This window comes from Thamnophis sirtalis, unplaced genomic scaffold (assembly GCF_051295495.1).
Source record: "Thamnophis sirtalis isolate CommonGarterSnake01/CBP01778 unplaced genomic scaffold, rThaSir2_p1.2 scaffold_9, whole genome shotgun sequence".
Taxonomy (NCBI): Eukaryota; Metazoa; Chordata; class Lepidosauria; order Squamata; family Natricidae; genus Thamnophis; species Thamnophis sirtalis.
Window position 1 is genome coordinate 48,134,131 of NW_028261389.1, and position 26,146 is coordinate 48,160,276.

The 26,146-nt window shown below is 35.9% G+C and overlaps 1 protein-coding gene across 8 annotated transcripts in view; it reads right to left on the bottom strand.

The window, feature by feature from the left end:
- Positions 1–26,146, bottom strand: part of MSRB3 (methionine sulfoxide reductase B3) — a 64,603-nt gene that overhangs the window by 24,927 nt on the left and 13,530 nt on the right. For 7 of the 8 annotated variants that reach the window (XM_087723483.1, XM_087723487.1, XM_087723484.1 and 4 more), the window contains 3 exons: positions 20,560–20,668; positions 17,890–17,967; positions 15,118–15,146 (listed from right to left, as the gene is read on the bottom strand). In XM_087723483.1, coding sequence (XP_087579609.1) covers positions 15,118–15,146; positions 17,890–17,967; positions 20,560–20,668 — 216 coding nt within the window. Of the gene's footprint in view, positions 1–11,147; positions 12,215–15,117; positions 15,147–17,889; positions 17,968–20,559; positions 20,669–26,146 lie in introns of those variants that run through there. The other variant, XM_087723488.1, reaches the window with a different exon arrangement.

Below are 26,146 nucleotides of genomic sequence, written 5' to 3' on the forward strand. Positions count from 1 at the left end.
GAAGGTACCTCAAAAGTCTTGGTGAGGTCAGGAGCGACATTGTACAGGTGCTTGTCTGAGGTATTGGGGAGGGTTCCGGTACCTGGAGAAGCCCATTGATTCTGGACAATATCTATGAAGAACCGTGGTGATGGGATCACCTCCTTTTCCACTGAAGGCTGGATGAAGAGTGGATCAGTGGTGTCAGCCTTGTCTGCTTCTGAACTCTGAGTTGTCTTCGGAGAGGGAATGCCTGCAATCTTCTTGGCCTTAAAAAGGAGAGCGGAAAACAGCAGGTTTAAATAAACCGACAAAGGGAGGCAGATCAGGAGGAAGACCCTCATTCTCCGAGAGATCTGAGTCTCTTGCAAGGCGTTCCTCTTCCCTGAAGACCAATGGTTGATTGGAAGTGCCAGGTAGCTCGTGCGACGAAGAAGCGAAGAGATCACCATCCCTGCGCTTGGAACTAGAGGAAAAAGCAGACCTGCGAGAAGCAGAACAATTAGAAGATCTGTGTTTAAGACCGGCCGCAATACCACATTCTATGGCCTCAGAGATCATATCAGCCAATGCCCGGTAAGAATGGCGTCGGCGGGGAGTGGGAGAAATATCTTCCTGGTAGAGGGGATCCTCATCAGGAGTGACACTCCTGCCACAATCGAATCATCCCCACTGCTGGCCAAAGCATCTGTGCCCCTAGCCTCCTCGGGCTGCAGAATTGATGCAGCAGGGGAGAGGTCATTCTCCGAATCCAAAGAAAAGTCGAGGGGACTGGAATGAACAGGCCTCTGGGCCTGGAATATGCGAGGCTCAGCATGTTTGGTCTTGGACCTAGCCTTCTTAGCCAGGGCCTGAGGGGCCCTGTCATCCACCTGAGGGGATGGATCCTCTATGCCCCCCTGATCAGGCCTTGGGTCCCTGGGAGAGGGCTCGATGTTATCAGCCGGAGCAGGCCTGCGCCTGTGGTCCTAAGAAGCAAGTGGTTCGGTGGTAGGGGCAGGAGCCAAGGAAGTTGGAGGCAGTTGAGGCTCCCGAGGAGGAGAGGAGGCCGTAGCCAGTACTCACAGTTCCTTGAATGCTCAAAATGGCCACCAGATGACTTTCGCACCAAAATCAACGGCCGCTGAGGCTATAGCAGTAGACTTATATACCGCTTAAGAACCTATGGGCCGGCGCCATGAGGTAGCTGAGGCCTCATGGTGAGCGTGGGTGGTTTAGGCTCTGCGGCAAGGCCGAGGAGCCAAGGGCGAAACTGCGGACGTGCAGCGGTCGTTGGAGCGATGAAAGGGACGGCAGGGAGGCATAGTGGCTGCAGCGGCATTTCCCAGCGGCGGGTGGCTCTTTGCGGCTTTTATGAGGCTTCCCGCAGCGTTCGGAGGCTGCTGGAGGCGGTGGTGGCAATCAGCAGCGCAGGTGGCAAGGTAGAGGCCGGGAATTCTGCCGCTGAGAGCAGAGCCTCCCACGACTATTTCAGCTAGCACTGCTGAAATATGAAGCCTCAGAAGCCCGGAGGCCTTCAAAGGCAAGCCTCTGATGAGGCGCAGCAAACACTCTCCAGCCCCCAGAGGCTATTGAGAGTCCTAACAGGAGCCCAGTTCAGAGATCAATTTAGAAAAATAATTTCCTTGCTTGGTTTGAGAGAAATCCAATTAAATCCAATTAAAGTATTCAATTATCAAGTATTAGTTGAGGAGAAAGCGATTAGCACAGCCAGTTCCAATCGAACTGAGTCTAAAAATGCGGGAGCATGCTCCTCAGAGGCAATGACATCACTTTGGTAGACTCAGTTCTATTGGTTACTGACTGAGTTAACCCATGCATGACCGTTGTCTCCACCAGCAGTCATGCATGGGAGAATAAGGTATTTAATTCTTTTCTCATGTTTCCCCTTTATTATTCCTAATAAAAATTGTTCCGGTCTTAATTCTATTTCATGTGCCATGATCTCTTCCAACCAGTCTTTTATTTTTGTCCAGTATTTTTTTGCAGATATGCAGGTCCACCATATATGATGGTACGTTCCATATTGTTTATTGCAGGCTGGTGAACATTCCGGGAACATTCTTGCAATTCTCGCTGGTGGTAGATGCCACCTGTAGAACATCTTGTATATGTTCTCCCTGTATGTTGTTGTCATTGTTAATTTATAGTTTATTTCCCAAAAAAAATTCCCATTCTGCCAATTCTATAGTATAACCAAAATTCGTCGCCCACGTTATCATAGTCTCTTTCACTACTACTTCTTTCATCTTGAATCTTAATAAGTAGTGATATATTTTTTTAATCAATTTCTCTTCGGTTCCCTGTAGAATTTTATCTAATTCTTGTGGCTCCTTATAGAATCCATCTCTTTTCTCAATCTTTTTTTGTCCCTCGCCTATATTTGTAGATATGGCCACCAGTCTATATCTATTCCCTCATTTTTTAGTTCTTGCCTTGTTTTTAACCTCTCCTGATTGTCTATCTTTGTATCTTATTATTTTATGTCTAGTACATTTGAATAGATCAGTGCTTCCATAGTGGATAACCAGATTGGAATTTTATTGTAGTGCTTTCTTTTAATTTTAGCCATGTTTAAAGTAGTGTTCCTAATTTGATATCTTTGAAAGTAACCATGAGTTTTGTCTTTCCCATCCAGATAAAGGCATGCCAACCCAATTCTAAATTACGTCCTTCAATTGTTAATATCCTCTTTTTCTTTAGGTTAATCCAGTCCTTTATCTAGGTGAGAGCTGTTGCTTGATAGTAGAGCTCCCAATACAGGAGCCCAAAACCTCCTTTCTCTCTACTGTCCTGTAATAATTTTAGCTTGATTCGTAGTTTTTTCCCTAGCGAGATGAATTGTGCTATTTGATCTATGGAAAAAAAATCCCTAAATTAATTAGTACCGCCTGAAACAAGAACTAAATTTTTGGTAGGACGTTCATTTTAACTATGGCGATTCTTCCCATTAATGATACTTGAAGTTTTCTCCAATTTTCCAAATCTTTTTTTAATTTTCTGAATTGTTTTATCATAATAATCTTCTTTAATTGTTGAGCATTTCCCTGTCAGCCAAATTCCTAAATACTTTATACCTTTTTTACTATCTGCATTCCCATCTTCTAATTCTCACTCTTGTTTTTTGATAAGATTTTTTGCGATGATCTTTGTTTTGCTCTTATTAATTTTAAGTCCCACTACTTTGCCGAATTCCTCTATTTTTTTAATTTAGTTCCTGTTTCTAACGGCTCTTCTATAATAAATACTATGTTGTCTGCAAATGCCTTGGTAAAATAAATAATAAGGATGATAGTCGGCATCCTTGTTTTATTCCTTTCCAAATATTAAATTCTTCTGTGGTATCCCCATTTATTATTACTTTTGCTGTTTGTGTCAAAAATATTGTTTCTATCATCTTTGTAAAGTTATCTCCAAATCTCATTGTTTTTAACTGCGTTATTATGAACTGCCAATTTAGATTATCAAAGGCCTTTTGGGCGTCTAGAAAAACCACTGCTGCTTGTTTCCCTGGGTGTTCTTCGTAATATTCTAATGTGTTCATAATTACTCTCATGTTATTTTTTAACTGTCGTTTTGGCAGAAAACCATTTTGGTCTGTGTGGATAATTTCATTTAATATTTTTAAGTCGCTCTGTCACAGTAATTTTTTTAAATAATTTTTTTATTTTTAATTTTCAAAACAAACACAACACATAAGGTGCTAGTCGTTACTTTTAAAGCCCTACATGGTATCGGACCTGGTTACTTGAGAGACTGCCTCCTGCCAATTACCTCCCAAAGACCTATTAGATCCCACAGACTAGGCCTCCTCCGAATTCCATCTGCCGGCCAATGTCGGCTAGCAACTCCCCGGGGGAGGGCCTTCTCTGTGGCTGCTCCGGCCCTCTGGAATGATCTCCCTGTTGAGATCCGGACCCTTACCACCCTTCCGGCCTTCCGCAAAGCAACTAAGACCTGGCTGTTCCGGCAGGCCTGGGGCTGTTGAAATTTCCAGCCCAATCCGAGGTTACGACTGTTGCTGTATTTTAAATTGTTTGTCTTTTTATTTTTACTTTGTACCCCTCCCTTTCAGATTGTTAGCCGCCCTGAGTCTTCCGGGAATAGGGCAGCATACAAACTAAATAAAACCTAAACATAAAATCTTCCTTATTTACATACTGTAGAAAGTATATCAGTTGGTTACAAAAGGCTTTCGTGCATCTCTTCCACAGTCATCAAGCATAATTCATATTAACTCAAGTATTTTAACTCAGCTATTTATACATGTTACCATCATCATACCTCCATTTTCATTTGACTATAATTGTTTAAATGTCATTCATCATAAAATATACCAAGATTTAATACATAACCACATACTGGCATTTCATTTACTATTTCTAAAATCTTCCAATAACACTGAATCCTTATGTCCTATTCTAGCTAAACATCCATAATATTTAGTAACAAAATTTTCTAATCCTCCTTTCCAAATCACTGTTTACAATTGACATCCAGTTTCCTTATGTTGTACCCATACATATATATACGTTATCATTATCCCTCCTTTATTTGATATATCCTGTATTATAACATTTTCCCCCTAATAATCAAGACTTAACTGAATCTAACTTAGTTTTTTATTAACCTTTATATATAATCCAAAAGGATTTCTAATCTTCTTTTGATGGGTACCATTCAATATTCATATCCAATTATTACTTATAACACTACACATTGTATACATTATCATTATCAATTATTTATTTAACTATATCTATTGTCACTAAATTTCACTAAGTTTAACTATTTTTAAATTATATACTTCCATCTAGCAACCTGTATCTTTCCATTCCAAACTTTTCCACCGCTTATTTCTTCTGTTCTCCAATTTAAATTAATTTTAAGTTTTTTATAGGCAGTCTCTTTTAAAACAGTAAAAATTCCTCACCAGCTGGAAACACTTTCTCTTTTCGTATCCTTCCGTTTTGGAGCCGCCCCAACTTGATCAGCCTCTCTCTGGGACAGTTTAGGTCTGATTGGACCACCCAGCGGCAAAAATATCCGCTGCGGTCTCAGAGACCGTATGTCCGTATCATTGCAACGTTGGATCCTCCTCCAGTCGCTCTGCCATTATTGATGTGAAAATTTTATAGTCTGTATTCAATAATGAAATTGTCTGTAATTTTTTATTTGTTGATAGTCCAAATCTTCTTTGGGTATGAGTGTTATATACGCTTCTCTCCATGTTTTTGGTAATCTAGCTTCTGCAAGTGCTTCATTATATAGGTCTAACATTACAGATTCTATTGACTCGTGTATGTTTTTATAAAATTATAAAATTCTACAGGTATACCATCTGGGCCCAGTGTTTTGTTATTTTTCTGTTTCCTCAGTGCTTCTGTTAGTTCCATCATTGTAATTTTCACATTTAACAATTCTCTTCTCTCCTTCTCGATTTCTTGTAGATTCTTTTTTTGTAGATACTGTTCAATATTTTCTTGCAATATGTTTTCATTACTATAAAGTTTTTCAAAGAAATTCTGTACTATATATATATTTTTCTCCTTCCGGTATTGTATATTTACTTTTTCATCCTGTAGATGGTGTATTATTTTTTTTCCTTTTCTTTTTTAAATTTGTGAGCTAACCATCTCTCAAAATTTGATTTTCTGGGCCATCTCGTATAATCCCCGACCTCCGGTCCTTCCGACGCGCCCTAAAAAGTTGGCTTTTCCAGCAAGCCAGCCTGGCCTGAACAAAACAAATCAAATTATTGATTACTGTTAATTTTAATTTTAATTCTTTTTAAAAAAATGTGTCATTGTCAATTTTAATTGGGTTTGGGATATCCTGTTTAATTTCTTCTTAACTTTTGTATTATATGTTTCTTTTAATGTTGTACGCCTCCCTGAGTCCTTGGGAGAAGGGCGACATATAAATTGAATAAACCTAAACCTTTTATTTTTATTTCTTGTGTATCTTTTTACAGATCTCGTTTTTTGAGTTCTTTCTCTAGTGTTTCTTGCTTTTGCCTCTTTTCCTTATTCTTCCTTGTCACGTATGCTACTGTCAGTCCCCTAATGAATGCTTTTGTGACGTTCCATAAATTTTGTAGTGATGTTTCTTTTTTTATATTTACTTTGTAAAAAAAATCCATTTCTTTTTCTATCATTTAAATGTATTCTTTATCTTTCAATATTTTGTCCATATTATTTTTATTGGATTATGGTCTGCCCAGGTGTTTGTCATTATTTCAATCTCTTCTGTATCTCTTCTCAGTCCCTGGGTCATCCAAGCCATATCTATCCTTGACCATGATTTGTGTGGGTTGGAATAGAATGTATATTATTTACTTTCAATGTTTATTTCTCGCCATACGTCATATAGACTCAGATCTTGTGCCATTTCAAAAAAGGTAATTGGTAGTGTTCTTTTTTTCTTGTTTCTTTTGCTACTTTTAGTGTCATTTTTGATGTCTGTTATTGCGTTGAAATCACCAACTAAACATATGTTCTTGTGTTCTATTTCTATTATCTTTTTGTGGACTTTGTTGTAGAATTCTTTGTAGTTTTTGTTTGGTGCATAAATCGCTGTGAGAAGGATTTTTTTTGTTCTGTTTCTATTTCTATAATCAAGATTCTCCACTCTTCATCTGCATAATTTTTTTCATTTATCCAAACTCTGATGTATATTGCAATTCCCCCCTTTTTATGTGTTAATGCTGTGTACAATTTCCCTAATTTTGGATACTCTAATAATTTGTTATATTGACTTTTGATATGTACCTCTTGGAGGCACAGAATGTCCATATTCATTTTTTGTAATCTAGTCATTTTTTGTAATTTGTCTTTTTTCAGATGAGTTTAGTCCATTTATATCCAATGAGAGAATCTTGATTTCTTGTTCCATTGTTTTATTTATATGCCGCCCTTAATTTCCCTGTATCCTTGTCTCTATTCCTGTTCTGATCTCTTGTTCTATTTGCTCTCTTTCCTGTTTCCTTCCTTCTTCTCTTTCCTTACTTTCTACTAATTGTTCTTCTTGGCTTCTATGCTCTGGGTCCTCTCTACTCTCCTGTTCTTCTTCAGCTGTGAAATGGTGCTCGAAGAACTCATGTGTTATCTATTGTACCTATTTTGTACCTTTTTTCTTGCCAGGTGATCATAACTCCCTCTGGTGTAAGAGATCTAAACATTATGTTATATCTTATTAGTTGTTGTGTAAGAAACTGGTCTCTAACCATTTTTGGTATCTGTCTCAGGATTTATAGTTCTCTTCCTTTGTATGTTATTTGTTCTTCTCTCACTTTCTTATATATTTCATCTCTTACTGATTTTCTTGTGAAGTGTACATGTATTTTGGAAGCCTATGTCTCCTGGCATAGATTGTAGGAATTTGATACATCTCGTCTTATTTCTTGTTTATTTTTTGTAATATGTTTGCCACAATTGCTGTAATTGTTTCCCCTAGGTCCTCCTCCTTCTCTTCTACTATATTTTGAAAACGAAGAAAGGAGGCAGCTTTTTCTATTTTCAGGAAGACTGTTTTTTCTCCTAATTCCCTGTTTAGTGTAGTCAAACTTGTCAGCCTCTGCTTCACTTGCTTGCTATCGGCTGCCATAGAAACAGGGAGGGTGGGGGCATGGTATTTGGGAATTATATGGTACTGGAGGAGTTATGTAGAAGGGAGTTTCATTCTCACCATCTTCTGTGCATGCTGATGGCCGATGTTTGGTCATGGTCAAGGCCAACCTTCTCGCATACCAACCTGATGAGATCTTTTGAAGATGCACCCCATATGACACCTTAGGGAGTTGCAGATTGGACACTGGGCTGGGTTAATTGGAGGGAGGGGTAGGGGTAATCATTTGATATGTACTTGTTCATGCCTTTTTGGCCCAGATCTTACTTTTGGCCCAGTCCTCCGGGATTGGGCGGCATGCAAATCCATTAAAATTGAATTGAATTGAAATTTTCTTTTCGCTGCTCTCCTAAACCTAGGCCTGGTAAGCCTCTGAACTGGACTATGGAATGTCAAGCAGCTTTTGAGAAGTTGAAGCAACTGTTTGCAGCTGAACCTGTTTTGAAACACACAGACATGGATGCACCATTTGTGATTCAAGTGGATGCAAGTGACATGGCAGTGGGGACAGTGTTGCTCCAACAAACACAAAGGGATAATTGCAACCTTGTGCGTACACCTCCCATATGCTTACAGGAAAAAAAAGGAGATGGGCCAAAAAGGAGATGGGAAAAGGAAACTTTCACCATCCAGTGGGCCCTGATGACCCGCGCGACATTTCCTGGAGGTGGTGAAACACCCTTTTGAAGTGTGGACTGATCATAAAAACCTGGAAGTGTTGAAAACCTTGCGTAAGCTGTCACCTAAACAGGTACGTTGGGCACATCATTTCAACCGTTTCAACTTTACCCTAAAGTACATCCCTGGATGTACTTTATGGCAGATGCCCTGTCCAGGCTTCCCCAGTACAACAGCACCAGACCAACTGTGGTTCATCCAGTCATGCCAGCTAAGAATTTGGCTGCCCCAATGGTCACCAGGAGCCAGTGGATTTAGATGTAACCATGGACTTGATGCACAAACTAAAGGGGGGTCTCGCATCTGATGACTGGTTCAAGGAACATTTTGACGAGCGCACCATGAAAGATGGCCTGGCTTGGGTAGGAGCTAAGCTGTATGTTCCTGCCAGCCTGAAAACTGTTGTCCTTCAACGAGCCCATGATTCAAGGATGGCGGGTCATTCTGAAATTGTGAAAACTTTGCATTTGATTGAGGCAGTTTTGGTGGTCTTCCCTGAAAAAAAGACATTGAATCCTATATAGCCAGCTGTCCTGTTTATGCAGCCGCAAAGAGACCACCAGGAAAACCTCAAGGCCTCCTTCAGAATGTTGCCCGACCTAGGGCACCGTGGAAAGAAATATCTATGGATTTTATTATCAAACTATCAGAAAGTCTTGGAAATACCTTTATTTGGGTGATCACCGATCTGTTCTCCAAACAGGTCCACTTTGTACCTTGTTCCAAGATCCCATCAGCAAAGTCGCTGGCTAAATTGTTTATTTTACATGTGTATAAGTCACATGGAGTTGCTGAACGCATTATTTCAGACAAAGGAGACCAATTCACCTCCCTCTTTTAGAAAGAGTTCCTGAAATTAATAGCCCAGGAACTAAGCTCCACCCAGGGATTAGCCCAGTGACTAAGCTCCGCCCACTATCTGCAGACTAATGGGGCTTGTGAAAGGACTAACTCAGTTCTGGAGCAGTACCTTAGGTGTTATGTCAATTATCAATAGGATAATTGGGCTGATCTTTTGCCACATGCAAAGGTGGTGTACAATAATTCAGTACATAGCAGTACTGGAATGACCCCTTTTAATATTGTGTTTGGTCAGGATTTTGTGCCCATTCCTGAATTGCCTCAAGAGAAGCCACAGATTTTGTCCTTGTCTGAGTGGAGTGATCAACTTCAATGGTTTTGGCTGATGACCCGTAAGGCCTTAGATGCGGCTCACCAAGCACACAAAAAACAAGCTGACAAAAAAGGGGCCAAGCCAAAAGAATACCAGGTTGGGGATAGAGTATTTTTGTCCACTAAGTTTCTGCAAACCACCCAGAAATCAAAGAAATTGGGTCCGAAATATGTGGGTCCGTTTCCCATTGTCAAAATTATAAATCCTGCATTAGTAAAATTGGAATTGCCAAAGGCCCTTAGGAGGATTTGTCCTGTATTTCATGTAGACGTACTGATACCGGAACACACTTCTGCCATGCATCCACCCCAACCCTCACCCCCTGTTCCCCTCCTGATTGAAGGAGAGCAACATTTTGAAGTTAAAGAAATCTCAGATTCCAGGAAACATAGAGGATGCACCCAATATTTGGTGCCCAGGAGACATTTTCCCTCTTTCCAGGCTGAACGGGTGAACAAATCCGATGTTAGGGCTCCCAGACTTTTACAGAAGGAGAATATCTGTCAGGAAAAGTATTTTTAAAAGAACTGTGGCTTTTCCCACTGCCCGGGGCTACAGCAATGAGTCTGCAACATTTAACTGTGAGCCACCCTCTTACCTCTGCAGTGGAGCCTCAATATTCTATTAAAGCTGCCAGATTCAGCGGATTGCGATCCGGCACCCCACGAGACGGCGACGATGCCTGACGCCTCCCTCGCTCACCGCAACACACAATCAAGGTTTTGAAGAAAAATTTAGTATTAAAGATCGAGTTAGCCTAACCAATTGTCTATTTTAGTAAAGATTGGAAGAAAAACAGCAACAGTTAAGAGGCTACCAGCCTATTTGGACCATAGACTGAGAGGAACTGGGCAGAAGGAGTAGAGGCATGGCTGCAACTATTTCTCTCAGTCTATGGACCAATCAGGATTGACGATAGCCGATGGTAGCACCTCCCGCTCTCTATCATTGAGAAACAACCGTATCCCATTACGGTCGCATATTGCGATGGCATTAAGTAAAATGTTTTAAGAACACATACATTTACAAATTATAGAATGGGAAAGGTCTGTTTATGTCAGTAAGTCAAATTCTCTGCTGATTCCAAATTAAAGCATTCAAACTAATGGACATTTCCCTTCATGGGAACTCTTCTAATGAAGTTAAGCTCATAATGACTTTAGATAATTAGTTCCATCAAAGTGCTCTTATACCCAATCCCTTAGATTATTACTTTTACATGCACAGTGTGTCAAGATTGAAGCACACTTATGCTGTTGGAAACATTATCACTTTTCAACTTGCCAAAGAACTAGGGGGGAGGGAAGGACGAGATGGAATACAGACTCTAGTCTTCAAACAGAAGAGCTGTGAGTGCCAAGGACACATCAGCAGTGTCTGCCAAGACCAGAGACTTTTGTCATAACAAAAGAATGGAACTCAATTGGGCAATTTACTGCTAAGAAAATATCAATTACATGTCCCAGAGACCCCAGCAAGATCCACTCGAGTCCAGATCTTTATTTGCTTACACCTAATAGACAGAATCTTCACATATTAAAGCTATAAACTTCTAACCTAACAGATATGTCCTGGTAGATTCTAGGGCGTGACTTGCCCCTCTCTGGAATGTGCTGCCTCCTCCCTGGGAAGCTGTTGCGCTACTACCAACATTCCCCCATCCCACTTCTCCTTCAGCTGCACATTCCATCTCAATAAATACATATATAATTATGCTGTGAAAAGGATGTAGCTTATTTCTTCAATGAAGTCTCTAGGGCAAAATGTGCTTTATTTTGTACAATGCTAATCCTCGTCCCCTGACAATTTTAAAATAACAGAAAAATGCAGGATATATGAATATAGAAATTCTCCCTTTATTTTAAAAAATACATATCCATAATTTTTGCCTATTTTGTCTAAGGATACAGATGTTTAAGGATACCAACTTTCAGTATCAAGAGAGAAATAAACATAAATCTACTCATATTACCTACTTACACCACTATAAAATATTTCGTACCAACTTATGTTTAATTACACTTAAGAGATACAATAAGTAATAAAATCAAAATAAAATAACAAGTGCAAGGTATGTGGAACATTGTATTCTAAATAAGATTTCATCAGTACAATTCCTCCTAGCCAACAATGATTCATTGTATACTTATAGTAATTCATTTTTTTCCCCTGAAGACACTGGACTTTTCCCTGTGTCAGATCTTCATGGAATACCAATTAATTCAACTTTTTGCCATGTGATTCATATTATTAAGATGGCACATTTATTATACAAACATCTAAAAACTTTAAGAACAGAAAATATTTTTTCCACATAAAAATATCAATATACAACCTCTTTCAGCAAAAGATGTATGTCTCTGCTACAAAAGTAAACATGATCACCAGCTATTTGTTATATGTTTGCATGATAACTATTGATGGTTACTTTTACTTCGAAGTAAAATTTTCAGGTTCAATTCAGTTTGAGAAGACTATATTTTCCTCATTATTTTAGTACTATGTTTCCAGATTTCCTGGTTAAAATTAACAAACTGAAGCCTTCATAAATAACCATGCTAGATTATGCTTTCATTATAAGAAAATAAACCTGTATTGTTAATCATGTTATGTTCATAAAACAGCACTGAGATAAACAGAGGGATAGAATCAAGATCACATGAAGTGTTAATATCACTTTATAATGCCTTAGTAAGGCCACACTTGGAATTCTGCATTCAGTTTTGGTCGCCACGATGTAGAAAAGATGTGGAGACTCTAGAAAGAGTGCAGAGAAGAGCAACAAAGAGGATTAGGGGACTGGAGGTTAAAATACACGAAGAACGGTTGCAGGATCTGGGTATGTCTAAGTTTAATGAAAAGAAGGACTAGGAGAGACATGATAGCAGTGTTCCAATATCTCAGGGGTTGCCACAAAGAAAAGGGAGTCAAACTATTCTTCAAGGCACCTGAGAGTAGAACAAGAAGCAATTGGTGGAAACTAATCATGGAGAGAAGCAACTTAGAAATGAGGAGAAATTTTCTGACAGTTAGAACAATTAATCAGTGGAACAGCCTCCAAAGGTTGTGAATGCCCCAACACTGGAAGTCTTTAAGAAGATGTTGGATAGCCATTTGTCTAATGCAGAGTGCATCCTCTTTCAAGATCTCCAGAAACTGGATGACTACATCAAAAAATGGTGCCTCCAACCAAGCCTAACAAAAATAGAAGTAGCCACATTCTACTCAAGAACAAGTATGCAAATTACCACCCTTCAGTGTAGTTCTGGAACTGTATTTTACAATGTAATAACTATCCAAAGTACCTGGGGGTAATACTGGACAGATCACTAACCTTCCAACAACACCTGGAAAAAATAGCTATAAAATTGACTAGCTGCAACAAGTTACTGAACAGATTGACTGGAACATACTGGCATGCTGATAATAACATTTTATGAACAATAACCTTGTCTTTGGTTTATTCCACAGCTAAATATCATGCCAGTGTATTGCTTAATGGTTCATGTCCAACTCCAACAGTCCAATGCCTATCATTTCTGGCACACTGCATCCCACTTGTGTACATAGGTTCCCAGTACTTAACAATATTGTACCATCTCACATTAGAAACAACAAGCTCTCATTTGGTTATGTTAAACAAGATCCTCCCTATTTACCCAGACAACACACAGCCCATCACAAGATTGAAATCCCATAGGCCATCTTGGAAAACAGCTATTCTCTTAACATTTGCCCCTTTAACTCTGACAATGCCTGGAGAGAGGAATGGTCTAAGGCAGGGGTGACAAACTGGTGGCCCGCGTACTGGATGCGTCGCACAGGCCACGCCCACCCCGGCTCAGCAAAAGCAAAAAATACATTGCAATACATCAAGTTTGACACCAGCAGTTTTAAGGTGCCTTCTTGTGGCCTGATCATTAGTGATTCCTTTACCAAGCCACCTGGTTTTGACCTGCATCGCTCTGTCTGGTTGAAATTGAACAGAATTAGGTGTGATACTGGAAGAAGTGCCTCTGCCCTGTTTCAGTGGGGATGGAAAGATTCTCCTTGTTGTGATTGTGGTCCTGATATGCAAACTATTAAACATATTGTGCAAGATTGCCCACAACATGAGTTCTCTGGTTCCCCAGAAGATCTGTACAAAGCAACACCCCAGGCAATTCCCTGGATAGTTGAATTTGACATCCAGTTATGAGGCCACTGCCACACCCCCATAGAGATTCTATATATAATTACATGGACGGTTTATATATGTTTACTTCTTTTCTGTTATTTATCTCCTCATCCGCTAAATAATAATAATAATTAGCACTGAGATTTCCTTTCTGCAGAGGATTAGTTAAAGGGAAAAGAAAATCACTATTGTGGACTAGAATGCTGAAATAGTTATTTACACATACTTCATTCAATAAGAAAATTTTCAGTTAAAATGATATAGAACTCCAATTCTATACCATAAAATAGAAAAACCACAATTCATATAAAATTCTAGAGTTTTGACGTGATTCCCATCTTAAATGCTTTTGGACAACATATGATAAAGCTTGACTCTATGCTTTGTAAAAACACAAAATATACTGTCTATCTTGTGGGCTCATAAAAAATGGGCCAGATGGAAGGAATCCACTTCTCTCGGGAGCCGAGGTGGCGCAGTAGTTAGAGTGCAGCACTGCAGGCTACTTCAGCTCACTGCTACTAGCTGCAGTTCGGCAGTTCAAATCTCACCAGCTCAAGGTTCACTCAGCCTTCCATCCTTCTGAGGTGGGTAAAATGAGGACCCAGATTGTTGGGGAAAATATGCTGACTCTAAACTGCATAGAGAGGGTTGTAAAAGCACTATGAAGCAGCATATAAGTTTGAGTGCTACTTCTAGTATCAGCTCTCATAGAACCTCAGAAGACCAAATAGCACTGATTTGTCTCATGTGGATACCAGTGTTTTTTCACTATGCAAACAGTAATAGGCACCTTTTGGTATGCCTTGATAGGTATGGCCACTTATAAGACGCTAATTTATGATGACCAAGAACAGGTAAATTTGTTCACCAATATGTAGGGTTGCAATCACCCACTTCTATTTTTTAAAATTATTTTTAAGAATGCTTTTGTGGGTAATTAGGGGCCACAAGGTAATTTTCTAAATAAAAACATTATAATCTTCAGTTTACTAACTAGTTAAGTAATAAAGGTGAGATAAAAAATCTAATAAATAAATAAATAAATAAATAAACAGCATGCACATTTTGGGATTACAAAAGCAACCAGAACTGCCTACATTGCTGTTGCTAAGTGATGTAGTCATGTGACACTGTACTTTACAACTGTATCACTTAGCAATGGCAATCCCTGCCCTAATTGTTATAATCTGAAGAGGGGTGTATGTGTGTGTGTGTGTTTGCTTTTCTCAGCCTCCTATCACTGAAACGGTGACGAAGAACTGATTTCCCCAGTCTCATATAATATAAAAGGATAAAATTAAAAAAATGATGTGGAACTAACAAAAAAATCCACTGACATTAAATCTATTGCAGCATCCTGAAACTTGATATTGGTTTAAAATTGGGTACTCCAAATCTAAAGTTAAAACTAAACATTAAGTGATAAATTCATCTTTTGAAACATGAAAACAGCATGTTCTACGTAAGATTTTAAACATACCTGAATTGGAGTCAAACTTTGTTTCAGACCTAAAACAAAAAAAAAATGAAGACATGATTTCTACAGTCTGTAACTATAAACATTTTTTAGCTTAAAAAATCCCCTCACAATAAATCTCAAACAACAGCCACAGAATCTTTCTTAATACACTTGACCCAAATGTATCCCTTCATTCTAGAAATATTATTGACAAACATTTTCATTTACAAGATTTTCACCCAAGTGAAATATTCAATGTCAAAATTACAAATAGCACATTTTAAATATTTCACTTTTAAAACTGTACTATTATACTTGTGATAAGGCTTCTCTTGGAGATCATCATTGGATAGTTATTTTATTTGGTTTCTTTAATCCAGCCCATTTCTGTTACATGTTGTCTCCTACAGTATTTAAGCATTACACATATTAACAAAAATATGTATATTAAATAATGAGGAAGAAGAAAGATGGAAAACTAGCCTTTCGAAGAATATCATGTTTCAGATATAGATGAATAACAGTCCTAAATTCAAATGCCTTTGAACCTGTTAGATGAGCTATGGGAAAATTTAAGTTGGGTAATTACTTTCAAGAAGCTCCTGAAGTGCTGCAAAGCAGAACTAACCCAGGGACAAGGCCTATCTGAACAAGATGTAAGAAGCATTGTCTAGATCTAATTCTCAAACCAATTAGTGGGCATGCTCCAGCCAGATTTATATTACAAAATAAAAACTATTGGGGTATGCCTGTATATGGGACAGAAGAGAAGAAAAACAATTATCATTTTATAGTTAAAGCTTCTAACTATAAAGAGCATGTTACTTTAGAATATATTCAAAGGAGCTTCTCCCAAAGTCCTTGAGGAAAAGGCAGATTCTTTCAATCAATATATACATATTTGATGTGATTATATAAAAAAACAAAATTATAAAAAGCTAAAATTCTATAAAGAATCATCATTTCAACCTAACCAGAACATGTGGTTTTTTTCCATGACATTTCCAGAGAAATATCAGTATGTTCCACAATTCACAAATAGCAAACATTCAACTAGTAACACATTTTAATAATCCTAAATAACAGGAATATAGTAATACAAAATCAATATCCATGTCAACTGAATGCCCTTCTCAGTTGAAGGCCTGGTAGTGTTATGTAAGTGTTATATAGAAATGTAATACACATGTTAGCATGGAAGTGGTGCATTTTAAATACAAAAATGTATTCAAAGCAAATATGACAAGCAGACTAGAAAAGGCATTCAGAATCTGGCTCAAGATCAATGGACCTCAACCTTCCTAATGCCACAAACCTTTAATACAGTTCCTCATGCTGTGGTGACCCCCAACCATAAGATTATTTTATGTTTTCCATATTTTTTTGAAAATATGGGTTTTCCAATGGTCCTAGGCGACCCCTGTGAAAGGGTCGTTCGACCCCGAAAAGGGGTCCCGACCCATAGGTTGAGAACCACTGCTCTAGATGGAGAACTAATTAGCTATTGTTACTTATTTGGTTTTCAAACAGCTAATTACAAAAATGCAGTATACTAGTTAATGGCAAAGGAACAAAAATAAATTATCTTCTAACTCATGTATTATAAAGGGATATGAATATCATTTTATGAATAATGCACAAAATGATGTGCAGCCTTGGTGTCATGGTTCAATTATTATGTATTTGTTAGGATTTATATGATCCCTTTTTTTCAAGGATATAATGTTAGTTATCTCTCTTCATTTTTCATCACAATTGCAACTCTCAATTGTGAGTTAAATTAGATTATAAGAGAATCCCTGCCCATGGCTGATATTGGTGCTCCCTCTCATTCATCCCCATCTTCCCATATCAAATTGATTAATAAACATAGAACATAATATACTAGAAATCTGATGTGTATTGTATATTGCTCCTCCTACTTTGTACAGTATTTGTATCAAAGTATTCTGTACTTGGCAAAAAGACGTAATTTTAGATTCCTGATAATTTTAGGTCCAGCCTGTTTAGGGTGCTGTAATAAACAATGTTCCTCACCACACGTTTTAGCACAAGATGTATACAGGAAATAATTGTTATGTTGCCCAATCAGAATAATATATTGCTACCCACAGTCTTAAGTGTGTGGAAATCTGATGAATCTAGGAATTCAATTATATGAATAAATTGGGGGCCCACAATACACTCTCACTGTCCTATCATACTCTCAATGCACACAGTATTCAAGAACATTTCCTGAGTGTTACACCTCATTTTGAGTTAAATGTCTGAAGACCACTGTTGAATTAAGAAAAGTTGCATGTCAATTTATGTATCTGAAAGATTTCTTCATAACAATGTCAGAGAGAAGTTGAATGCTGATTTAAAGGTGAGGAAGGCCAATTCTGAGTATGTCTTTTTCAATCAGGTAATATAAGCAAAAACATTGTCCACCACTGAGCACACAATTTGGACCTTAACCACTTCACCAGTGATCAAGGCATCAAATTTGATAAGAGTTAGTTTTAATTATAATTACAACTAAAGTCTGTACTCTGTATACTCAACTCTGTAATTAAAGAGTAGGTTACTATTGGTAAAAATGTTCAAGGCATAAACTGGGTTATTTGAGGGACTCCCTATCTCTGATAGTTTCTGCCCTTGACCAAAGCATCCAGAATTCTAAGCCAACATTGCTTAAAAAAACAGATTACATCTACCCACTTCTGTCTAGTAACTACAATCAAAGTGTAATGTTTTCCCAAACTAGTCAAATATCACAAACTGCACATTTATTTTGTTCAATCTACTTACTTGAATAAAGGGCTTCCACAAACAACACATTTATATATTCCAATGGCTTTATTATATGTATATTCTCCTTCAAAAGCACTAGAGCACAAGACAGAAATAATTATTTAGTATGCATATTTACAATTTCATAACCCTATTTTCTTTTGGGTGAGGCAACTTTATGCAAAATGAAAGAGATAAGAAATAATCAACCAGATAGTTCTCGGCTTTCAACTGCTATTGGCACTGAATGTCTACTCACAAATTGTTATGGTAGTTAAGCTGAGGCACTGACAAACATGGACCCAATTTTATGATATTTTTGCAGCAGTCATTAATTGAAATCATCATGGTCATTAACGGAACCTGTCACCATAAGTGCAAACACATTCTTCTAAATGGGCAATTTTTGCAGAAATCAGCAGAAAACATCTCATGGCTGCAGGAGGTTATAACTGTAAAGATGAGATGGTTCACAAGCTCTGGAATGCAGTTATATGACTGTGAGAAGTAGGTGTAGCATTACATTTTATGATGGCAAGAAGTGCCTTACAAGCCATGAAGCATCCATTCCAGGCCGTTGCATAGTTGTTAAGTGACCAGTCATAAATTAAGAACTATCTATAAAGAAGTGTGTTTTATAGTTTTTGCAGATTTTGGGAAGTTTAACCATAACTCTGCAAATTTAATCTCAGAAGCTGCTTCCAATATAGAAATAACTTTTGCATTTATAGGCAAATTGTACAAATGCTGATCTCAAATCATTTTCCCAATTTTTTTTTTTTGAAAAATGCTAATACAGATCTGGTGCTACTATCCCCTAGACCTGGGGTGTCAAACTCGCGGTCCGTGGCCCAGTTTAGCGAAGGGAGGAAAAGTCCAGATACGTCACGTAATGCTGCCATGACAATGCGAGTTTGACACCCTTGCCCTAAATTGCTACAATTCCTCCTGGATCTCCAGTTTTAAGATTTCTGAGGATTGAAATTTCTGCTTTCCTGGCTCCAATTTTTCCACCTGTAAGGGGGGAAAAATACACAGAAGACCAAAAAAAAAATGAAATTACCTCTTTTTAAAAGCCCATCTGAAAGGGGAATCTTTCTATTCCCAATTGGCTCTTTAGAGCTTGATTTTTCTGAAGCTCTGGTTGTCTCTACCTACTATTAGATTTATAGATTAGATTTGACAGCTGAGATATAAATTTCTCTTTACTGTTTCAAGTCTGAACCTTTGAGGATGAGATTTCTTTTCATTCACTGTAAACTTGTGTTTTAAAGTATAAACATACATGCTTCCTGGATGAAAAAGCTTTTCTTCCAACACATTTTCAATTAAGATTTAAAATTTTCACTGCAAATTTGTTTTTTTAAATCCTATTAACATTTTATAAACATACTTTATTTACCTTATGTTAAACCAAAGTAAAATATGCTATTTTGATCATTAACCAGATTTACAAAACATAAAAATAAAAGATAATTTTAAAATGGAATTTAAAAAATTGCATATGGCTAGCACAGATGAAAATTTCTTAGGTCAGGTAACTCACTAAGACTTTAGAGAAAAGACCATTATACATCATAATTATAGCTAGAAAAAGAAAGAGAAGAAATAACCATTTATTCTTATCATTACATTTTGATTCGTTATTTACCTGATACCTTAACAAATAATACAGTAGCGTAAGATCCAAATGGAAGACAGTGTGTAATCATACTACTAAAAGAATCAATTTTAACGTTGGATTATGATTGGCTGAGGGGGGGAGCTGAATTCCAAGCTGGGTGAAAGTTGGGAATTTTTATATTCAAAAATAGCTTTACTGCTTTAAGGATACTTTTTAAGTTAACCATTTAAAAAGGTTAGGAGGTCATTGTTCTAATAAAAATCAGCAGTTATACAGATATTTTTAAGTGACCGAATATCTTACAGTTTTCATGAACTACATTGCTGTGCTCATCTTGAACACAACAGAAAATGATTTGGCTGAAGTCATGGAAAGTGCATGATCAACAGTCCATGTCTAGAGGCATAGGGAGCTTTAGCACCCAGAGATCTTCATTCAGCAATTCTAATTAAAAATAGAATATTATGAATTAATTGTAAATTAAATATTTAAGCATATTATTAAGCTTACTGAATCAAAATAATTCAAAACCATCTTAGTACAGATATCTATTTTTCATGAATCAAATGGAATAAACTACATTCATTATGTGATCCTTGAAAAAGAACTGTCTTTTTTCTTTTACTTTACCTTTTATCAGAATATAAAAGCTGCTTAAGGACACAATTAATATTTTCTACCCGGAAGTTTCAAAGAAAAGAAACAAACAACAAAAAAAGCAGAATGGGAAAAATAAAATTATACCACATTGTCTTTTCTCTTTGATATTTACAATGACCCCTTCAAAAATATTGCCTTAAAGGTTATTTCCACTATAATTCAAATTTCCTTCCCCAAAACGAAAAAAATGACTTATGCTATTTGCACAAATGTTGTAGTAAAGTAAAATAAAATAAAGTTAATAATAACCAAGTTACATTGATCAGATTGCTGAACATAGTGCCCATGCTACAAACTTTTGGCTTTCTAAAACAGAATTACTTGAAACCACTTGGGAGAAAATTACAACATAATGAAAAAGAAGAATCCCCATTTTTATTACCATCTACCCCCTTGCTATATACCTTTCAGTTCCTTTCTCCTGAGTAACATGGTACTGCAAGGGTGTCAGCCGTTTTCTCAGTTCTTCATGAGAAAAAGTCACCTTTTTGTTCTTTTTCCCCCTACATGACCCTGCAAAAAGATAAAATATGGAAAAAGGAGTCTTTTCAATTTAAAATCCTGAGACACTGCATGCTAGCCAAGTACAGCTTCCATTGTACATTCACTTTTCCAACGGCTAGACTGCATCCTTATGCATTAGAGAGGTTCAGTGGATTGTTCTTTCAACCCAACTTTTAGAAGGCTGTTGCACACAAGCAGGTGTGCATGTGAAAAGAATGTGAGGCAGCCAAAGCTTTCACTATGCAGAAAAGTCAACACACATTTGTGAGATCTGACGGTCACATTATCCTTTGCAAGACGGTAAAACCTGGAGCCTAATATTGTCTTCCTCAGGTCTTCTCAATAAATACTTCTCAATAGTTTTTAAACCCTATAAGACATCGGTAAATAGGTAAAAGGTAAAGGGCATATTACGTTTAACCAGAATATCTTCTTATTGTTCCATGTAGTTTATTTATATTATTGTTTGTATTTTAATTGTTATCATTTTTATTTTATTGAATGATTATGGTTTATAACCACTGAAATTTTCTTAATGGCATACAACTCAAATAAATTTGAGGCAAATATTGTGATGACTGCAATATAGATGCAAAATTAGGGCAAAATTCAAGGATATAAGGGAAATGAATATGATAACCATGAATTCAGAAAATTGAGCTAAGAATTAGGAATTTAAGAGACTAAGAATTCTAGAGTTTAGTAAAATGTATATTGGTTTTAAAGAGGAGTTAAAACAAAACAGAAGGTAGATTCTTAAGAACATGTGTAATTATCCTCAATAATATAAAAATATTGTTTGTAAAAAAAGCCAAATAAACAATCCTAGAAATATTATAGTTATGCAAAGTATTAAAAAAGATTTACAAAATAAAACCTTTTTCTCCAATGAAACTGATAAGCATAAAATAGCTAAAGAATGCCACTTAATATCTACAATTTGATTAAATAAGTTTCTTTAACAGTTTATTAATAATATATTTACCATATAACAGTATAATATAGAGGTTTAATGTTGTGAAAGATCTCTCAACCCGTAGATTAGGAGAATTTTAAGGAAGCTTATTGAGTTGACTCCTGATAATGAACAATTTAAAGATCATATATGCAGGAAGTGAGACTAATATGCATTCCTCTGCTCTACTTCCTTTCCAAAGCACAATAATTTGCATTTTTGAAATCCAATTAAAAATCAAGCAGCAAACAGATAAGGCATATTGTACACAGAGGAGGATTATACATATCTGCTCCTCAGCAGAATATTTTAGGGATGAATTATTTAATTTATCTCCAAACATAATGAAAAGAACTACAAGAATGTAAAATTAACATATTCTGCATATTTTATGCAGCACTCTAGCTGAAATGGAAAAAGACAATATGATTTGGAGAATGAATCAAATAACTGATATATAAAAGAATACCAACATAGTTTCCAAGTGATATTCATTCCATAGAGGAAGCTCTTAAGATACTGGATGAAAATTTTAATATAAATATTTCTAATATTTAATGGATGCAGCTGTATAACTAAAAAAATAAAAATAAAATATTTTCATTCTGCAAAAGTTATCTGTTCTTCATTTTCCAAAAGTGTTCAGCAATCCTGCATTTGTTAAACTGTGAATCTTAGATGAATTCATTAATCATATGGTTTGTGAACAAAAATTAAACTTTTATTTTGCAATCCTTTACATACTTCTGAAATATAATTCACTTTGAATTTAAGCAGATTACTTCTAAGATTGCTCTTTCATTTTAGAAATTTCTCTCATTATTTGATAAATAATAAAATGTAGGCTAGTCTGGCAAGGCAACAAGATGTATAGCTATAGACTTACAAATGTAGGCAGATATGCAACACAAATAAATATTGAATATCCTAGTTTCTCATTTCCAAATGTTTTAGACTATAAATATGTATAGTGAATTTTTCTTAAAGTATACAGGTGTTTAAGAGATTAAGATCTAGCAGTTATATTTGGCTTGAACAATTAACGTTTTTCAAAATAAACTTTTCTCCCAGTTATTGAAGGATTTATGCTTGATTACAATTCTACAAAGGGTTTTTTTTAAGCAACAGATATATACCCCCATAAAGAAACAATTGTATTCTCAAAGTAGAATGATCCATCTGTATGTCATTTAGTATAAGGAGAGAAACAGCAGGTTTAAATTACATGGTATTGAATTGCAATTTCCTAACATTGGGCGCTTTTCTGCTTTTTTACCCTCAATCATTACAAAGTATCCGCAAAAAGTAATTTTAAATTTAAGTAAAGATGTTTCTTCCTCCTCTTATATACCATGTAAAAAGAAAGTTAGTTAGTGCTGGTCTCTATCAACTAACCACATTGTCTGTACACATAATTCTTAATAGTACAGAACCTTGGCTGTTGGTTGTAAGGTCTTGAAAAGGAACTTTTTTATTTCACAGAATATACATTAGTTTTGATTTAAGCATTGTTTAAAAGTAGTCTTTTTGCTGTAAGGACTATATTTATTTCTGCAGAACTTATTTTAATGGAAGATGTTGAAGACCACGGCTTCCAAATTAGAAAATTTTTCTACATCCTGGTTTCTAAACCTAAAATATAAATATAATTTCCTAACAGTAAATGAGGTATCTGCTTTATAATATTGTTGCTTATTTTAAGAACTCAAATATTGGAATCTTATATCCTCAAACTATGAAACATTCTTTTATTTGAAAGCAAAAAAGATTGCTCTGTTAGAAAGGCAATGTTAAAATTCCCACAAATGTTATTATATAAACTTCAGAATTTAAGCCATTACAATACTTGATCGTATATCATATCTATAAAGAGGCTATTTGTTTCATTTTTTTAATTGTCTATTCTATTTCAGGGCACAAAGCATAGAGGAATGAATGAATAAAAACATAAAGTCCAATGTAGCATGGATATATTCTCTTATCTTATTTGCTGTGGCAAATAGAATACACCATTTATGGGACAAAGAAATCAAATGGTAACAGAACAATAAAATTTTTTTTAAAAAAAATGCTTATCTGAAATAATTGTACTACAGTTCTTGGTGACATACATTTACTTTTTAAAAAATATATAAAATAAACCTCAAGGTAAAATAACAAATCTAGCCAATTATGAATAACAACATTTTAGATTATCCTCAAGCTCGGAAACAATTTGCTGCTTTTGATATTACTTTATGACTGTATGTCAACCAAAAAGCTCACACACACAAACCCATTTTTTAAAAATGTGTAAACCACTTTTGGGGCCCTTTGGGAAATATGGAAGCTTGTTCTTTGCTAAATTCCTGGGAAAGAGGATTTGAAAATTCTGGGGTTGTATATAGATTTGAGTTCAGTCAAATTTAAAAGCTAAGTAAATAAGGTCAAATAAGATAAATATGGTTTCCATAAAAGATTGAGACTACACTCAAGATTATAAAACTGTAAATAATTATTACTAATTATTTACTATTGAGAATAAGCCAACAGTTTCTTCCAAGTATATGAGCAGCCTCTGCAATGTAAATTTATTAACTCATTGAAGAAGCACATAAACCTTACATTTCAAGAGATCAAATCAATAAACTAATTACTGAATCTGCTTTTTTTTTAAGTAATTGAAAGTCTCAAGTCACACTTGACACTTGATTTCCATAAAAATATCCATGTAGGTTTTTTTGGCAACAAAATAGAAGTAATTATCTTCTGCCTTCTAAAGGTTTTTTTTCCAATTCTTTTATCACTTTAGTATTTTCTCCCATCCAAGTATTTAATGGTTTGTTTAGAAGCAAAGACCAAAATATTACACATTACAACAGAGTTCAACACAGGTAAGAGAAGTATATAGATAATCAAGATAATGGATTAGTTAAGTTAATGTTTTTAATTTATGGCTAGATAGCAAGCTCAATTCAATGCTGCAACCTGCTAAGATATTATTCTAAAAGTCTACAAAATGTTTGACATTTTCTATATCATATACCAAGATATTTTCAAGTTATCACACATTATTTCAAATTCAATACTGAGGATTTAAGAAAAGAAGAGCAAAGTTACGTGCATGCTACTTTGCAGAATCTGGTATCATTACGTTTTGGGAAAGCAACTGGGGAGTGCTATGCTGAGGAAAAGTTTAATAAAGAATAGCAAAGATTCACATGAGCACAGAATATAGTGATCAAACATGTAGATATAAGCGGTGAGTTTTTTGCAGACAGATAATTGCTTGATTCAGTGATTTCTTGGACACACTACAGCTCTTAGAACTCTCTTTACTCCTAAAATCATTCAGACATACTTTAAAGCTTATGAAGTTTTGTTCTTTAAGTGAATTAATAAAGAATTTTGGCTTATTGCAAATATAATGAATAAAATGTGTCTTAAAGAAATATATAATACAAAATATATGCCATCTAGCTAAATCTATTTAAATGCATTTTATATATTACAGATTTAGTTTTCAGCAAAAAAAATAGCCTTAGCTATTTTGAAAACATAAGAATGTACTTGATATGAAAATCATTTGATACAATGCAAAAGCCAGAGTCTCCTGTAACCACTAATAACCAGCTGAATGTAGGACATAGAGGACTTCTCAACTAGAGCATACATCCCAATACAATGGTACCTTGGTAATCAACTGCTTTAAAAATCGTCACATTTGATAATCAACACATTATGATATGAACATTTTGTTCCGGTCCTCATTGTTTGTTTGGTATTCAGTGCACAAACTTGTCGAGGTCAGCTGCCTTGTGATTCACTACATTAATCCTTAGGGAAAATGTGTTTGGTACTCATTATTTTTGATATTCAACTTGCTTCCTGGAACCAATTAACGATGAGTATCAAAGTACCATTGTATATACATTATCCATTTCAATAAGCATTACGATAGGCACAAAGTTGAATAAGTTCTATTGATAAATGAATAAAAATTTGAAATATCTTACATAATATGCAGCTATTGTTAATATTAATCATGTCACAATTCTCTGCTAAATTCGCTAAAAATATATTTTGGTTATTATCTGTATCACTTCTACTGATATTTCAGAATTGGGCAAATGGTTGTATTCAAGAAGGGCTAATAGGTACTATAAGTGTAGTAAAAAAAATCCTGTCTTTTTTTGTTCCTGTTAATTTATTGATTTTATTACATTTAAATGGTTGCCCATCTTACTTGCATGGAACTCGAGGGTGGTGTAATAAAATCATAGTTTTCTAGTATTAAAAACAATTAAAAAACAAAAGCTACATCTAAAACACAACAATAAAAAGACAGAGGAGAATGCACTCTAACTATATACAATATACTGTAACCATTTAATGGGCTCCACCCTTCCTTGGGGTCCCCAAGTCCGAAGTTACATCCAAGTTTTGAGGGTCTTCCAGAAGGCCAATCTCACTGGGGCGGAAGGGGGAGAATAATATTTCAGTTATTTTTGTTTTATTAATGTTCTATATAATATTGTTGTAACTGTCAAGAG